General features: G+C 37.3%; 2 protein-coding genes across 5 annotated transcripts in view; one reads left to right on the top strand and one right to left on the bottom strand.

Annotated features, from left to right (window-relative positions):
• ANO3 (anoctamin 3) overlaps window positions 1–13,498 on the top strand; it is a 286,084-nt gene that overhangs the window by 223,582 nt on the left and 49,004 nt on the right. For all 3 annotated transcript variants that reach the window (XM_053925078.2, XM_053925079.1, XM_053925080.2), the window contains one exon: window positions 140–200. In XM_053925078.2, the coding sequence (XP_053781053.1) occupies window positions 140–200 (61 nt within the window). The remainder of the gene's footprint in view (window positions 1–139; window positions 201–13,498) is intronic.
• Window positions 1,355–12,248, bottom strand: MUC15 (mucin 15, cell surface associated). Of its 2 annotated transcripts, XM_045194258.2 has the most exons (5): window positions 12,048–12,248; window positions 7,660–7,833; window positions 5,633–6,354; window positions 3,504–3,653; window positions 1,355–1,676 (listed from the first exon to the last, which is right to left on the bottom strand). In XM_045194258.2, the coding sequence occupies exons 3-5, from the start codon at window positions 6,315–6,317 to the stop codon at window positions 1,516–1,518; spliced, it is 996 nt and encodes a 331-aa protein (XP_045050193.2). In that variant the 5' UTR covers window positions 6,318–6,354; window positions 7,660–7,833; window positions 12,048–12,248; the 3' UTR covers window positions 1,355–1,515. The 2 variants fall into 2 exon arrangements, with proteins under 2 accessions (XP_045050193.2, XP_024414602.2); XM_024558834.3 differs by lacking the exon at window positions 7,660–7,833.

The following is a 13,498-nucleotide window of genomic DNA, read 5'->3' as shown; positions in this document are numbered from 1 at the left end:
GATCTCATACCTTATATTTACAAACTACAAAATAATGTGATTCAATTGGAAAAAAATTATAGGACCAAAATGCAAGCCACAGTCACTGGCTTATTTTGACCAAAAGTGTGACTCGTAGTTTTGTTTGTTTTCCATTAAGGTGACATACTTGTTCGACAATGGAGGAACAGTCTTCTTTGCTATTTTTATGGCAATATGGGGTAAGTATGTTCTTCCATTACTTGCTTCCTATCTCTCATTCTCTGAGGCTATTGCTGTGTTTCTTCATATACACACTTGCATGGACACACACACACACACACACACACTGTGAATCAATTCAACAGAGTCTCTTGCTTTAATTGCCCTCTTCACACATTCAATGCTTCTTTGGAAATTTATCTCCTGATCTAATCCTCTAATCCCTAAAGCCTGGGACCTTTCTGTACTAAAGCTTATTTTTTTTCCTGCCAGAAGCAGATGGTAATTAAAAACAAACCAAAATACATTAAAATCCAAGTTGAGCTTCTTGTATATTCTCTCATGAAACTGATGGTCAGAAACATTTTTTGTTTCCTTAACATTTCCATTTATCTTTTATTACCTTATTCTTCTCATATATTTACAGATGCAGAATCTGTCCCATGTATGATTCATCAGTAATGTCTAATATGCATTAAATTCTGTCCCTAAGTAGCATCTTAAAACTGTAAAAGTTATGTACAGGTACCTGATTTGGCTAACTTTTGTTACCGTGTTCCTCACTGAATTTTTCAAGTACCCAATTAATTGAGGCCTAAATCAGACAGGTTTGAAGCCCCGCCTCCTTTGAAGAAAAGCAGTTGCTTTCCTGGTTAGGGTCCCCTTTTCTAACATAGCCCTGTTGAATGCAAAGTCATTGTCAACTTGGCAGCTCAGGGGACTGACCACGTTCGTACATGCTGATGCAGAAAAGTAAACTGTACTAAGGGGTAGATCTCTCACTCCTTTTACCTAAATGTCCCAGAAGGAGAAATTCTGTGCCATACTGTCTTTCTAGCTTTAAGTAAAATATTTTTTTTAATTTACTTCCAACGTCCCTTCAACAAAATGTTAATGGTGATACATGATGTTACGATTACAGGGAAAGCAATCAAGAGTCCATCTGTTGATTTTTGCCCAAAAAGAAAAATCTAGTAAAAATGTAGTTTAGTTTCTTCACTTTCACTGAAGGGTTTTTTAAATTAAGTTATCAAGCAGGGTAATTGAGGTGAAATCTTATAGTCTTACCTGAATCCATAAACATTTCTCACTAAGAAAAAAATAGACCAAAATACAAATTAAGGTTACTCAATAGATGCTTCAGTTCAAGCCAAAAAGGAAATCTTTTGGATGATTTCTCCTCCCTCTCTTTTTCTGCTACTAGTCTCAGGCATTTATAGTTCTTCTTGGCACAAGCCACATGACCGTGATCTCATTTCAGCTTCAGGAAGACGGGTTGGTGCAAAGTCCGGGATGTAGGTAAACGCTTGCATCTGAAGCCTTTTCCCCTCGGTTTTACATTGAGGTACGGAGGGGAGGTATGTCCTCCATAGGAATGCCATCACGTGCATTTTCTCGACCTGCTGGCATGGATGAATCATTCACAGTTTGGTTGTAATAACTAGCATTCCCAAAACTCACATCATAAGGTTCCGGTGCATTGTCTAATCGCAGAACTGAAAAAGTAACCAAAAAAAAAAAAAGTGTTTTATGGCGACAGTGTGAAAGATGCATACACACCTAGGTATCTGCCACACCTGAGGAATCATTCTAGATCAGTAAGTGCGTCTACCCTTTACATGGGCTTTGCAGACATTAGTTTTGAAATTTTAAATAAATAGCTGTTTCTAAACCACATTTCTTTCTAACACTAAGAGAACAGTTCAAATTCCCAAATTTCCCTGCTGGTGCACCAAATCTAAAGGAACTGAGGGAGAAATCACAACAAAAGTGTATAAAGAAGTATAAACACATGTCTTACCACTTGAATCTTGTGATTTCAGGCCTTGTCAATTGATACTTAGAATTTTTCCTTCTGGTGTAAAAATAACTTTTAAAAAGTGTAGAGCATTAATTTTAAAATCAGTGTCATTATTCTACCAAGGGACTTCACGTGGTTGAGCCACTAAATGTGGAGATGGAAGAAAACCCTTTGTAAAAGCTTGTATGCCCTGCCGGTAGCTCCAACCTATCATGGACTCGAGGTTTCAGGTCTAATGATAAAGAACTTCTTTTCTTTTTCAAGAAACAGCCAATGATTATTTCCTTAATGAGCTTGAACTTATTTTCAAAGAAAACGTGGGATGCAGGAGGTACTTTTAAATACTAAAGCAGTGACTATTTACTAAGTAGATTATTAACCTAGTTGTTCATTGAGTATTGTTCATTGTTCATATCCTATCATTTTCTTGAGCCATCTTGTTACAAACTGGTCTCCCAGGAACCTTAGGGATTTGGGAGAGGTGTCCCTAATCTGTCTTGAAGGAGTAAAGTAAATGGTGTGAATAAGTTGTTTTCTTTTGCCTCAATCTCATCTTAAATTATATTAATTGAATACACTGAGCTTTTGTATGTGATTATAGATAAAGAAAAAAATCCTGAAAGTTAAAAAAAAACCCTAAAACCCTCTGTTGTTAGAAATCCTATCATTTAATTTTGAAAATTCCACTTTTTACTTTATATGCATTGCTAGAAACTCAGACAGAATTCGGTTAAACTTACAAGTAGTAGATTTGGTTCTGAAAAAGAGCATATACCAGTCATAGTCTCAAGTTCTCAAAAATCAACAAGATTCACCAATGGACCCCCCCAGGGTCATTTAACTTTTTCTATGACAGCAAGAGTCCCTTGTGAAACCCAGTAAACAAGGGGTGAGTCAAGCATTTGAAGTGATTTCATTCGTGTTCTAAACATTGAACTGTTGAGATCCAACTCAGTGCTTGATTCTTAGCAGTTACATTATTTTATTCATAGACAGTACGGTTCTTTTTTATTGTGTGAAGGGGAAAATCCTGAATTAAGGTAAATTGTGACTTTATGTAGCCAAATAGGCAGCTCTCTAGAAATCATGTTTCAGAGACTCAATAAAACAATTAGTATAGGTCTACTGTAGCTGTAAAACTTGTGAGGAGCTTCTAATTGAATATGTCTCTGCTCCAATTACTGATGATAAAAAAATCTAGCAATGCTAACAAAACTGACCGTATTTTTCTCAATATCATAACATTATCTTCCAATTTTACACATGTATTCTGGGTTCAGGGATTATTATTGCATCACCAACTGTGATGCAATGAGCAACAGTTTCAAATATTTAAAAATTTTTCTCACAGGTTCATAATTATTTGGTTTATGTTATTTGAGAACCAGAGAGTAGATCAGAATAAATATTTGGTCTGTTTCTGTCATGTGAATCTCTGAACCCCTCTAGATAATGTAGTGCCCATTAGCAATCCACAATTAAAACCATGGTGGGAAAATGATGTCTTGAAAGTTGCATTTACCTGGTTCGTTTCTATCATCATAAAGTCGCCGATGGGAAAATGAATTTGTCTTCCTTTTTCCACACAATAAGTAGCCAACAAGAGTAAGCAACGAAGCACCCAAAATAGCACCTAAAATGGCCCCAAATACTACTCCTGTATTTCTATTCTCTAAAGAAAAAAAAGAAAAAATAGTTTACAAACAAGAAATAAAAATAATTATTCAAAGATCAGATATGTGTGTGAGTGTGTGTGTGTATACACACATATCCGTACATACCTGTGGACTTCCTACATACCACAAAGAATGTTTAACAATATTTTTATACTTATTTATTTATTAGATAAGGATGATACTGTGTGTGGTTTACCAAGTACTGAGTATTTAGGGTATATTGGCAAACCATGTTTCCTGGTACACCCGAGTCCTAGCTTTAGAACAGTGTCTCACTCCTTACCAACATCGATACTACTGAAACGCCATGTATGTGCCCTATCGGGACATAACTTCCATGCTGAAAGCTGTATTGTCTTTAATCCACTCTGAATCTCTGATGAACTTTAGTGGTGCAATGAATTTTGAGCTTGTTTCTATGATAATTTGGAAGTAAAAAGCTAATCGGAGTAAGTGGATAATAGAAAATGAATCCACAGAGCTCCAAGGAAAAAGGAACAATCAGAAAAACTTGTCCTGATGAGGACACTTTGAAGGAGAACAAATGACCGAAGCAGGTGTCCTCAATGCCTGGCACGTAGGGAACAACTGTGTGGGTCTGAGTCTAAGGGAATGCACAATTTCACTGTCACCTCCTTTACCAAGTACCTGTTGGAGGACTATCATCAATGAACTACTTACTGCTCCCTGAACTCATAGTTAGTGTATTTTACTTTTAGCGAGGTTTTTTAATTTCCTGAGAAGCTGACTAATTAAGTAGGTGAGCGATCTTATATAGTCTCTGATTCCATATGAAGCCCTATTTTTTAAAAAACAATTAATCTTCACACAGGAAAGTTAACGGCAAAATTATTACTAAAATGAAAATGAAGCAAAGGTCACATCTTTTTAAATTAAAGAGCAATGGTAAGAGTAAGTGCTCAGGGTTCTCAATATGAATGTTGAGTTTAGAGAGACAAGAGACAGTATTTTTAAAAATACTCCTGGCGGAATAGTAGAGCATGTCTGGGTGAAGTAGATGTGTTACAATTACAGCTAGAGTGAAAATACATGTGCATACAATGCATGCGTTACAGACCTATAGGAAAGCCCAGATTTCAGAATTTAAAACCTTCCTGTACACTCCCAACGAGTTTCAAATAGGAGCTTATATATGATTTGGTGTTTACACTATTAATATAATCTGTGAATAAGCTGTATTGGAAATTGGTGAGTTTGTAGGCAAAAAAGAGTATTTTTTTAGGTTTCAAGGAAACAGTAACATGGTTAGACCTGAAAAAAAAATAAAGCTATGAATTTTCATTCAACATTAGAGATCTTTTTCAGTTTAGGTTTTAAAGCTTGATGTAATCCCTAAAAATGAAACATAAAAATGTCCCCGTACCCAATTTTCTTGTGATAGAGGTAAACCCCATTTTGTGGTGTTCATTAGGTACTAAACTAAAAATTAAGGAGGCTTTCCTTTTGTTGAGTTTATTTACTTTTTTTAAAAAAAAAATCAGTGTTTTATGTTCCTGTGATTGCAATGAGGTATCAGGTAACTTATAAATTTACTTACATCGCGTTTCAAAACCAACAGTCATATATTTTTACAGTTCATTTGTACAGTATTCCTAAAAGCATATGAAATTTCAAGCAGTCTTTCTAAAATTCAGTGGAAATTGTTAGACAGTGTCTCAAAACTGTATCAGCCCCATCTCAGTCTCTATGTTTCTTTTCAGCCTGGCCTACTTCTCATTTTGTGCCACTGTCTCCTCACGTTTCCACACAGTAATGACCCGCATGTGCTGACTTACGCTCTGAAATCCCTTCCCTATTTCCAGTGCCTGCCGTGGTCACCCCTAAAAGTGAGAGCGACCTGTGCTATTGGAGTCTCCTTCATTTTTCTAGTAGGATGCATCCCCCAGTTGTAATCCATACGATTTACCTGGAGATTATTTCATACCAAAGGAAAGTTAAATGTGTTTATATTTACCTTCTTGGGGGTCTGATGTATTTGGAAAGATTTTTGAATTATTGGTGAATTTTAAGGTGGGCTGTAGAGTCATTTCCTGATAGGGGGTGAACTCGGCCATGCTGTCACTGGTAGTGCTGAGCCATGTGTCCCGCTCTGTTGTCATGGGATTCACCGAAGCGGTGGTTGGTGCCGTAGGGAGGATGCTAACTGTAACGGAACTGTTGTCGGTGTTCACGGTGTCATTGGCCAAAGACCAAGGGAACGTTTCCGAAGGCACAGCAGACGTAGCATTGGGAGGTTCTGAGAGGGACAGATGGTTTTCATCTGTTACTGATGAGTTCTGGGGCATTTTAGGACCAAAGCTGTGGCTCGTGGGAGGGCTTTCGGAAAATAGGGGCGTGGTTCTTGGACTCCAGGAAAAGTCTGTGGTCGAATTACCCCCGGAATCTGTTGTTTCCTGGCTTTTATTTGATGGACCCATACGAGAGGAATTACTTGCTTTGTGATGGAAGGCTTCTCTAATTTCTTTATCTAAGTTGAAAGCTGCTTCATTTGTCAAAGGAACATGTTCTTTTGCCACATTTCTTAAGCCTTCTGCAATGTTTTCTGTTGTGTTTACTTGCAGACTTTCTGTCCCATGGCTTACAAATAGTAGAACACCAAACAAGGTTGAAATCGACAGAAGGTGCATTGAGGTCCGCATTGTAGCTTTCTTTCGTGTCGGGGTTATTCAGGGGAATCTGGAAGAAAATTACAACCATTTGAATTATTAAATAAAGATCTACACTTTTAAAGTGATAAAATCTAAGACATAATGCTGAGATAATAATACCATACTCTTAATTCCAAAAATTTGTTTTCTTTGAATTGTGTACTAATATTAAAATAACCAAGTTCTGTATTCTGTATATTTTTTCTTTCTTTAAGGAAATTCCATGCAAAAACTTTGTCAGGCCAGACACCACTATTCCACTGTGTCAAATATTGTTTGTGTGTGTGTGTGTCTGTGCGTATAAACTAAGTAAACTAAGTAAATTTTTTTTAAATATTGTAAATATGGTGCATGCAGATGTAGAGCTGGCTGATTCCTTCAACTTATTTAAGGAAAACATGTCATTTATAAAGATGTAATTTGGAATATTATGAAAATGATGTTACTGAATATACACTAAATGTACCACTTTAAAGTGAACCAGTGACCCAACTTGAAAAAATGTTATATCTAATTTGAATTATTCGAATTTGAAATTAACATTCATTTTTCAAAATAATTCTCGTGATACCCTTCATTCAGAAAGACTTTTAGATTTTAGGATACTCTTTAATTATATTTCCTGATTGCATTAATGAAGCATCTGGTGGAGAGTGGTATAAATAACCTAGCGAGATAGTGGCAGAGTTGGGATTTGAACCATGGTCCTGACCTCCAATCCAGGCACATCATTCTTTTTTGTTAAGTGTCTTCTACACTACTATGAAGTGCTACTAATTCAATATATAGCAGGATATGAGGAAAAGGATTTTGAAATTAGATTTATATTAAAATCCTGGCTCCTGTCACAAATAAAAACCTATGAAAAACAATGATCAAAACCAGCCATGGTTTTATCGTCATCACAGTAGCTATATCGACTTCACACTGTCGTTCTGAAGACTGAATGAAATGATTAAAGTAGATGTATTCTGAACAATATCTGGCCTGAGGTAAGCAGTTAATAAACATTAACTTCCACTCCTTATTATTCAAATATAATATTTCTGTGAGTGTCTTACACTTGACAAAGTTTATAATATCATCTCACCTGATCATCTCAGTGACCCCTTAAGACAAAAAGAATAGCTTGTGTCACCCCCATTTTGCAGATGAAGAAACTGAGGTTCAGATGTACGAGAACATTCACCGGACCATTATTTATAAGTGTCTCCAATCTAAACATCTATCAGTAGCAGACTGGTTAATCAACTGTGTAAGATTAATATGTGGACATTAACAAACTAGAACTACACACCAAAATATAGGTGATCATCACAATTTTAATGCCCACCTTAAAATGCCAGTTGTCCTGGTGATTCCATATAAATAAAGCTCAAAACCAGGCAAAAACAAACCGAGAATGTTACGTGTCAGGGAAGTGGTAACTTGTGGGGAGGCAGGGGACAGTATCGGTTGGTCGGCATGGGAAGGGCTTCTCTGTGCTCACCACACTCTGCTTTTTGACCTGGTATGTGTTACATAAATGTTTGAATTTTTGATAATGCTATTTATTTATATTTAATTAACATTCTTTGCATAACCAAGAAAATCAGTTTAAGTTCTAAAAATGTTAACATAACTGGAAAACATATTACTACTATTAAGCATTTATGATATCAGATGTTCTGCAGGTTTTCTCATTCAATCCCTACTAAAACCAATCAAACACTGAAAAAGGGATTATTAATCCTATTTTACAGATGATGAAGTGGGGCATAAAAATGAACATAATGTGTCCAAGCACACATTATCTAGAAACACACAACTAAAGAAATAGAGTTAGTTTCAAACCTACGCATAAAACCAATAAGGACTTATTTATGTAACAAAAGTTACAAAAGAATATGGAACTTAGTACTCAGCTGCTATTTAGAACTTTTCCATCAACATTGTCTTAGCACAACTACAAATTTTATTATTTTTTATTTTAATTATAGTACATTATAATCTCATTTTTTAAACACTGGAAAAATTGGGCATTCTACCTTAAGTAACTCTCAAACACACTAAATACAATTTTATCCTAATTTAATACATTTTAACAATTGTCTCTATGGTTTCTAGATGGATACCCTTACCGTGTGGTTTACAGATTAGCATGAATAGAACAAGCAATTTCCCCAGGACTTATGTTAGTGCACCCACATTTCATTAAACGGATGCCTCACCTAGCACATCTAAAATGCAATTCCAATTCGTTTAAAAATACTCACATGGACCTTTTCAGAAGCACCCTTCTCCTGTGAACTCCGTCAGGTTTGTGGCAAACATTATAGCCTTTGTCATTATCTACTGTCAGTGATCTGATTAGTTTATGAATTGTACTTGGTCACCTGTCTTGTCATTATTACGCAGCTTGATCTGGTTTTCCTCTACCTAAGCTTTCTGGTTATTTTCTCTAAGGAAGTGGTCACCAGAGGGTAAGAAAACGTCCCTTGGCTGTTCTTCTACCTTTCTTTGAATGTTACAGCAGAAACAGGGCGTTGAGCTTTCGTTCCTTCTCATAATGAGAGTCCGCTAATGAGAGTCAACAAAGTGAGTTTTGTTGTCCCCGTTTCCCTTTGCCTGTAACATGGAACCACCAAAGGGATTTCTCTATCCTTCACCTAGTTTTTGATTGCAAGGTGAAAACCTAAGGTATCGATACCCCAAATGAGCCAAACATCCTGTGACAGCCTATAAAGAAGGGGCAGAGAGGGATAGGACAGAATGCTCTGAATACTATTTGCATTTTATTCCTAAATGAATATGGTTGTGAACATAGACTTATTCCTGTTGTCTGGGTGTGGCAGCAAGGACAACTCTGCTTCTGTTCCCAGGCTTGTAAGAGAACCACATTACATCTCTTCCTTAGGTCCCTTCATCGTAAAGGGATAGAAGCAGCCAGGTCTTGAAGCCATTAGCTATTCCACATCTTTGTTCTGGAGTTTTGCTGGAGCCAAGAGTAAGCAATTTTAGTTAAGTCCAATCCCATTCTGAATTGAATAGAGCACATTATAAGCAACAAAGGCTAATGGAGGTGGTAGAGAAGCTCCAGAGGGCAATGAAATAACAATATATCCTTTCTCTTTGCACCTTTCCTCTCAGCTCGTCTCTATCTCTACAGATCAGATTCTTAAACTATATCGTGAACTGTTCTGTAAACCAAGTTGGTCTGGATGATGGATGGCATGTTTGTGTGTGCCCAAGTTCATCCGTCAACCAGGTGCAGTGTAGAGGGAGACAGGTAAAATGAAAGAGAAAAGTGAAATTGTAGTGAGAGAGAAAATCAGGGCAACCAGCCAGGTAGTGTCATTCTCCCCACCCCCATTCTCTGCCTCTTCTTGCCCCTCAATGAAAACTCCCAACAGAAACTTTGAGGGTGTAACACAGCAGCAAATCTGAGATCATTACCAACTTGAAAAACAACCTAGATTAGAATTATTATAAAGGGAACAGAAAAAAGAATGTCCATCCACTTTGTGATAGTTTAAACACAGATTTTAAATATTTCTGTATGTATTGAAATGTTTGTATTACTTCTAGCATGTAATAACTTGCAAAATATACTTTCAGAGAGTGTGAGTTTCACTGTTTTTAAAATAATTTCTTTACACAGAGAAAAATGAACACTATCTTCTCCCTTTCTTTGGTGTTGGTACTAAGAAGCGGTTTCATATTACCACTTTTGTCTGGAGGGCCACAGAAGGTGGTGAGAGACAGAGAGAGAAACCCTGGCCCTTAGGGGAGACAAATCCACAGTGTCCGTACATAATTTTGCTGGTCCTTAAATGCAGGAAGCCATTATTCTGCCCCGCTTCCATGTTCTAACTGTGTCATACTTGTTTTATACCAAGCTTTAAAAACAAGAAGGTATCTTTCTTTGTGTCAGGTAAATCAGCTCATGCAAGGGAAGAGAAATGCTAGACATTCTGAACTCCATCAAAACCAGAACTTTTAAATAAAAACATTAGTTCAGGTACACTGAGGGGAAAATATAAAAACATGTTTCTGTAGTTTTACAACTAAAGAGTATACTGTGCTACTTCTCTCTTAGTTGCTTTTGATCACTTCTTCTTGTTACAGATTTCAGAGCACAACGTAACACAGATAAGTTTCGTTTGTCTTTGTCGTAGGAAACTCGGTCTGACATGTAGTCCGTGTCTGAGGCAGACCTCGAGTGTCACTATGAGTGGCTTTTCCAATCTTGGGCAGTGTTTTCCTTTCCTTAAATGAAAGAGCCACAATAAATGAGAATGTAGGGAATCATGACTCTATAAATGCTTCTTTTATGAGGGTTTTGAAGGGATGAGGAGACCACTAACTATAAAGTAGGACTGTACCTGAGAATCATAGGCATACCATTTTACTTTTATTTGCTTCAAAAAAAAAAAAAGGACAAAAACAAACTAAGCAAACCCAGAACATGAACAGAACCACAGAAATGGAGATCACATGGAGGGTTATCAGAGGGAGAGTGGGAGGAGAGAGGGGGAAAGGTACAGAGAATAAGTAACATAAATGGTAGGTAGAAAATAGACAGAGGGAAGTTAAAAAAAGTACAGAAAATGTAAAAGCCAAAGAACTTATATGTATGACCATGGACATGAACTAAGGTGGGGGAATGCAGGCAGGAGGAGGCATACAGGACAGAGTGGAATAAACAGGGGTAGATGAGACAACTGTAATAGCATGATCAATAAAATATATTTAAAAAAAAAGAAAACTGTGACTTTCCTCCCAGCCCCCGCAAAGTTATTTTTTTTTAAGTTTGTAAACATCATTCTCACTAAAAGTCTGAGAGGTATGCATAAATCCAGGAAAAATACAGAGAATGTCATACTCCCTGCTAACTTGGGCATGGTTAGTCATAAACTTCAGTACTGAAATAATTAGGTAAAAGAATGTCATGCTTAGAAAGAACAACTTGTCTCTGAAAGAAATATTCTGGACCCAAATTCCCAAACATATGCTTTTCAGCCGTCTGTCCAGTTTCACTGTCTATAGAAACAGCCTCTATGGATCAAGTAGAAAGTGCGTGAACAGTAAAGCAAGATTAATTTTAAGAAACTATATTTGCGTCTTTGTTCCATGGGATGTCTTCTGTAAAACTGAGTTAGCCTTTAGATTTCCAGTGAGTGCTGGACATGTGCACATACCATGCTAAGTATTATATACACACATTTTGCCAAATGTTTTAAAGAAAGTCTTTGGGAATGTAATTCATTGTAGTAGGAGGTTGCTTTAGAAAACTATCATATTCTAATACTTTCACAACAACCTAGAAACCCAAATGCATAATTGAAATCTAAATATTCAATTTACATTCATGCTAGAATCTCCACTTAAAATGCTTTTACTAAGAAGTGATCTAAGGAATCTCTTATGTGTAGTCACGAATGTTTGAAGGAAAGTTTTTATTTTAGCTCTTCAGTTGGTTTCATTATCTAGTAAATTTGGCAGTAATTCTTGAAGTTAACACACTTAACGATGCAAATGCTCATTTGGAAGGTAGTTATTTAACGAAATAACTACCTGTCTTTATAATGGTCTTTGTAGCTACCTCCCAGACGGTTTGTCAAACGTTGAGCCCACTTTCATTCTCTTTGGGAAATCAATGAAAGAGAGAGGGTCAGACAGACAGACACGGGGTTGGGAGAGGAGGAATCCTATGTCACACAGCACCCAGCACAGACTTACCTTTAGTTCTAGGAGGTGTTTACAAACAGGAACTGAAATACCACAGCTGCCCCGGCTAAAATGAGTCTGCTGTGCATTAGAGAAAGCGATGAGTTAAGTATGACAACGTCCCACTAAGCAGGAGGGTGGCAGAGAAAATTAGGTGGAGCTGGCTGTATCTTGCTTGTGTAATAGAGCACCCAAGAACCTGACTGACCTGCTTCTCAGCTGTCAGCACGGAGATACAACCTCATTCAGGCCTTAAAAAAAATAAGTCCAACCCTCCAGCTTTCATAGGTTGGTTGTTTTGACTTTAGGGCCAGCTAGTTTTCTTACACGGTGCAAAACAAAGGGCATTTATTTCTTGCCCTAAGTGAAAAAGACGACAAAGACTTAGGTAACAACCCTGGTGCATCAGGAATTTCTGACACATGCTGGGTCCCCACTTTGCAGGTGAGGAAACCAAAATGAGTCACACCCTGCACCTGCTTCTGGCCGCATTTATTCTCTTGACTCAGAAACAAGTCTGTCTTTCCCACCGTGGAGTGTTCTGTTTGTGTACTTAAAACCTGAATGGAGAAAATGTAGTGGGATCGGTAGTGGGGAGCCTTCTCTGCTGTGCACTGAAATCAGTTTTATAGAAAGTAACACTTTAACACAAAGTGAATTGATGTGTATTGGGATCCTTAAGAAAGCTGTAAGCTTTAAGTTCGAGTAACCACCAGGACTGGGCTTTCTTGCTGACTTGCAGAAGTTTGAGGGGTACCTGGGGCCTGTCTCCAACTGGCCACATGATCCTGAGAAATCCTGGGAGCTTTCTCAATTAAGTAGTTTCCATCCTCTGTTCACTTTGCTTTTACTCTCAATTTCGAAGCTGGAGAGTTTCAGAAGTGCCCCGGTAATGCTTGATTAAATGCTAGAGTTGAATAACAACCTGGCATACTTCCTTCACTTCCTTTCACGGCTTATGAAAAGGAGAAGAGTGAAACTGCACTTTCTGGGATATGCTGAACATCAATATTTGGGGACTGGCGCCAAAGTCTGTTCAGCTAAGTATGCCCGAGGTTCGTGCTTAGTTTCTGTTGTGCAAGGAGATAGGTTTCCAATTGCTGAGAGAGAAAACGAAACTTTAGCTAAGGTTCAGGAGCTTCCAGTTGAATGCAAAGGATCTGCCCAGTTAATTGGCCCCAGGAAAGAACAAGGTAATTCTATAGTTTTTAATTTTATGAAGCCTAAAGGACCTTTCAGAGTTTGATTATAAATTAAGCCAACCCGTACAAAAATGTTCAAAGAATATTTAAGCTGTATCTGCACTGGTATGAAGAAAAGCAAGTTAAATTTAGTCAAATGACTGGTTACTAAGCAATGGCTTAATAGAATTCAATTGGTTATTTTCAGATTAGTCAGGTACTGGGGAAAAAATTCAGCTGAAATAAATACTTCATGTCTGTACTTAGAGGACTGGACATGAC

This window comes from Desmodus rotundus, chromosome 5 (genome assembly GCF_022682495.2).
Source record: "Desmodus rotundus isolate HL8 chromosome 5, HLdesRot8A.1, whole genome shotgun sequence".
In the NCBI taxonomy this organism is placed as follows: domain Eukaryota; kingdom Metazoa; phylum Chordata; class Mammalia; order Chiroptera; family Phyllostomidae; genus Desmodus; species Desmodus rotundus.
This window is presented reverse-complemented; position numbering and strand designations above follow the sequence as displayed.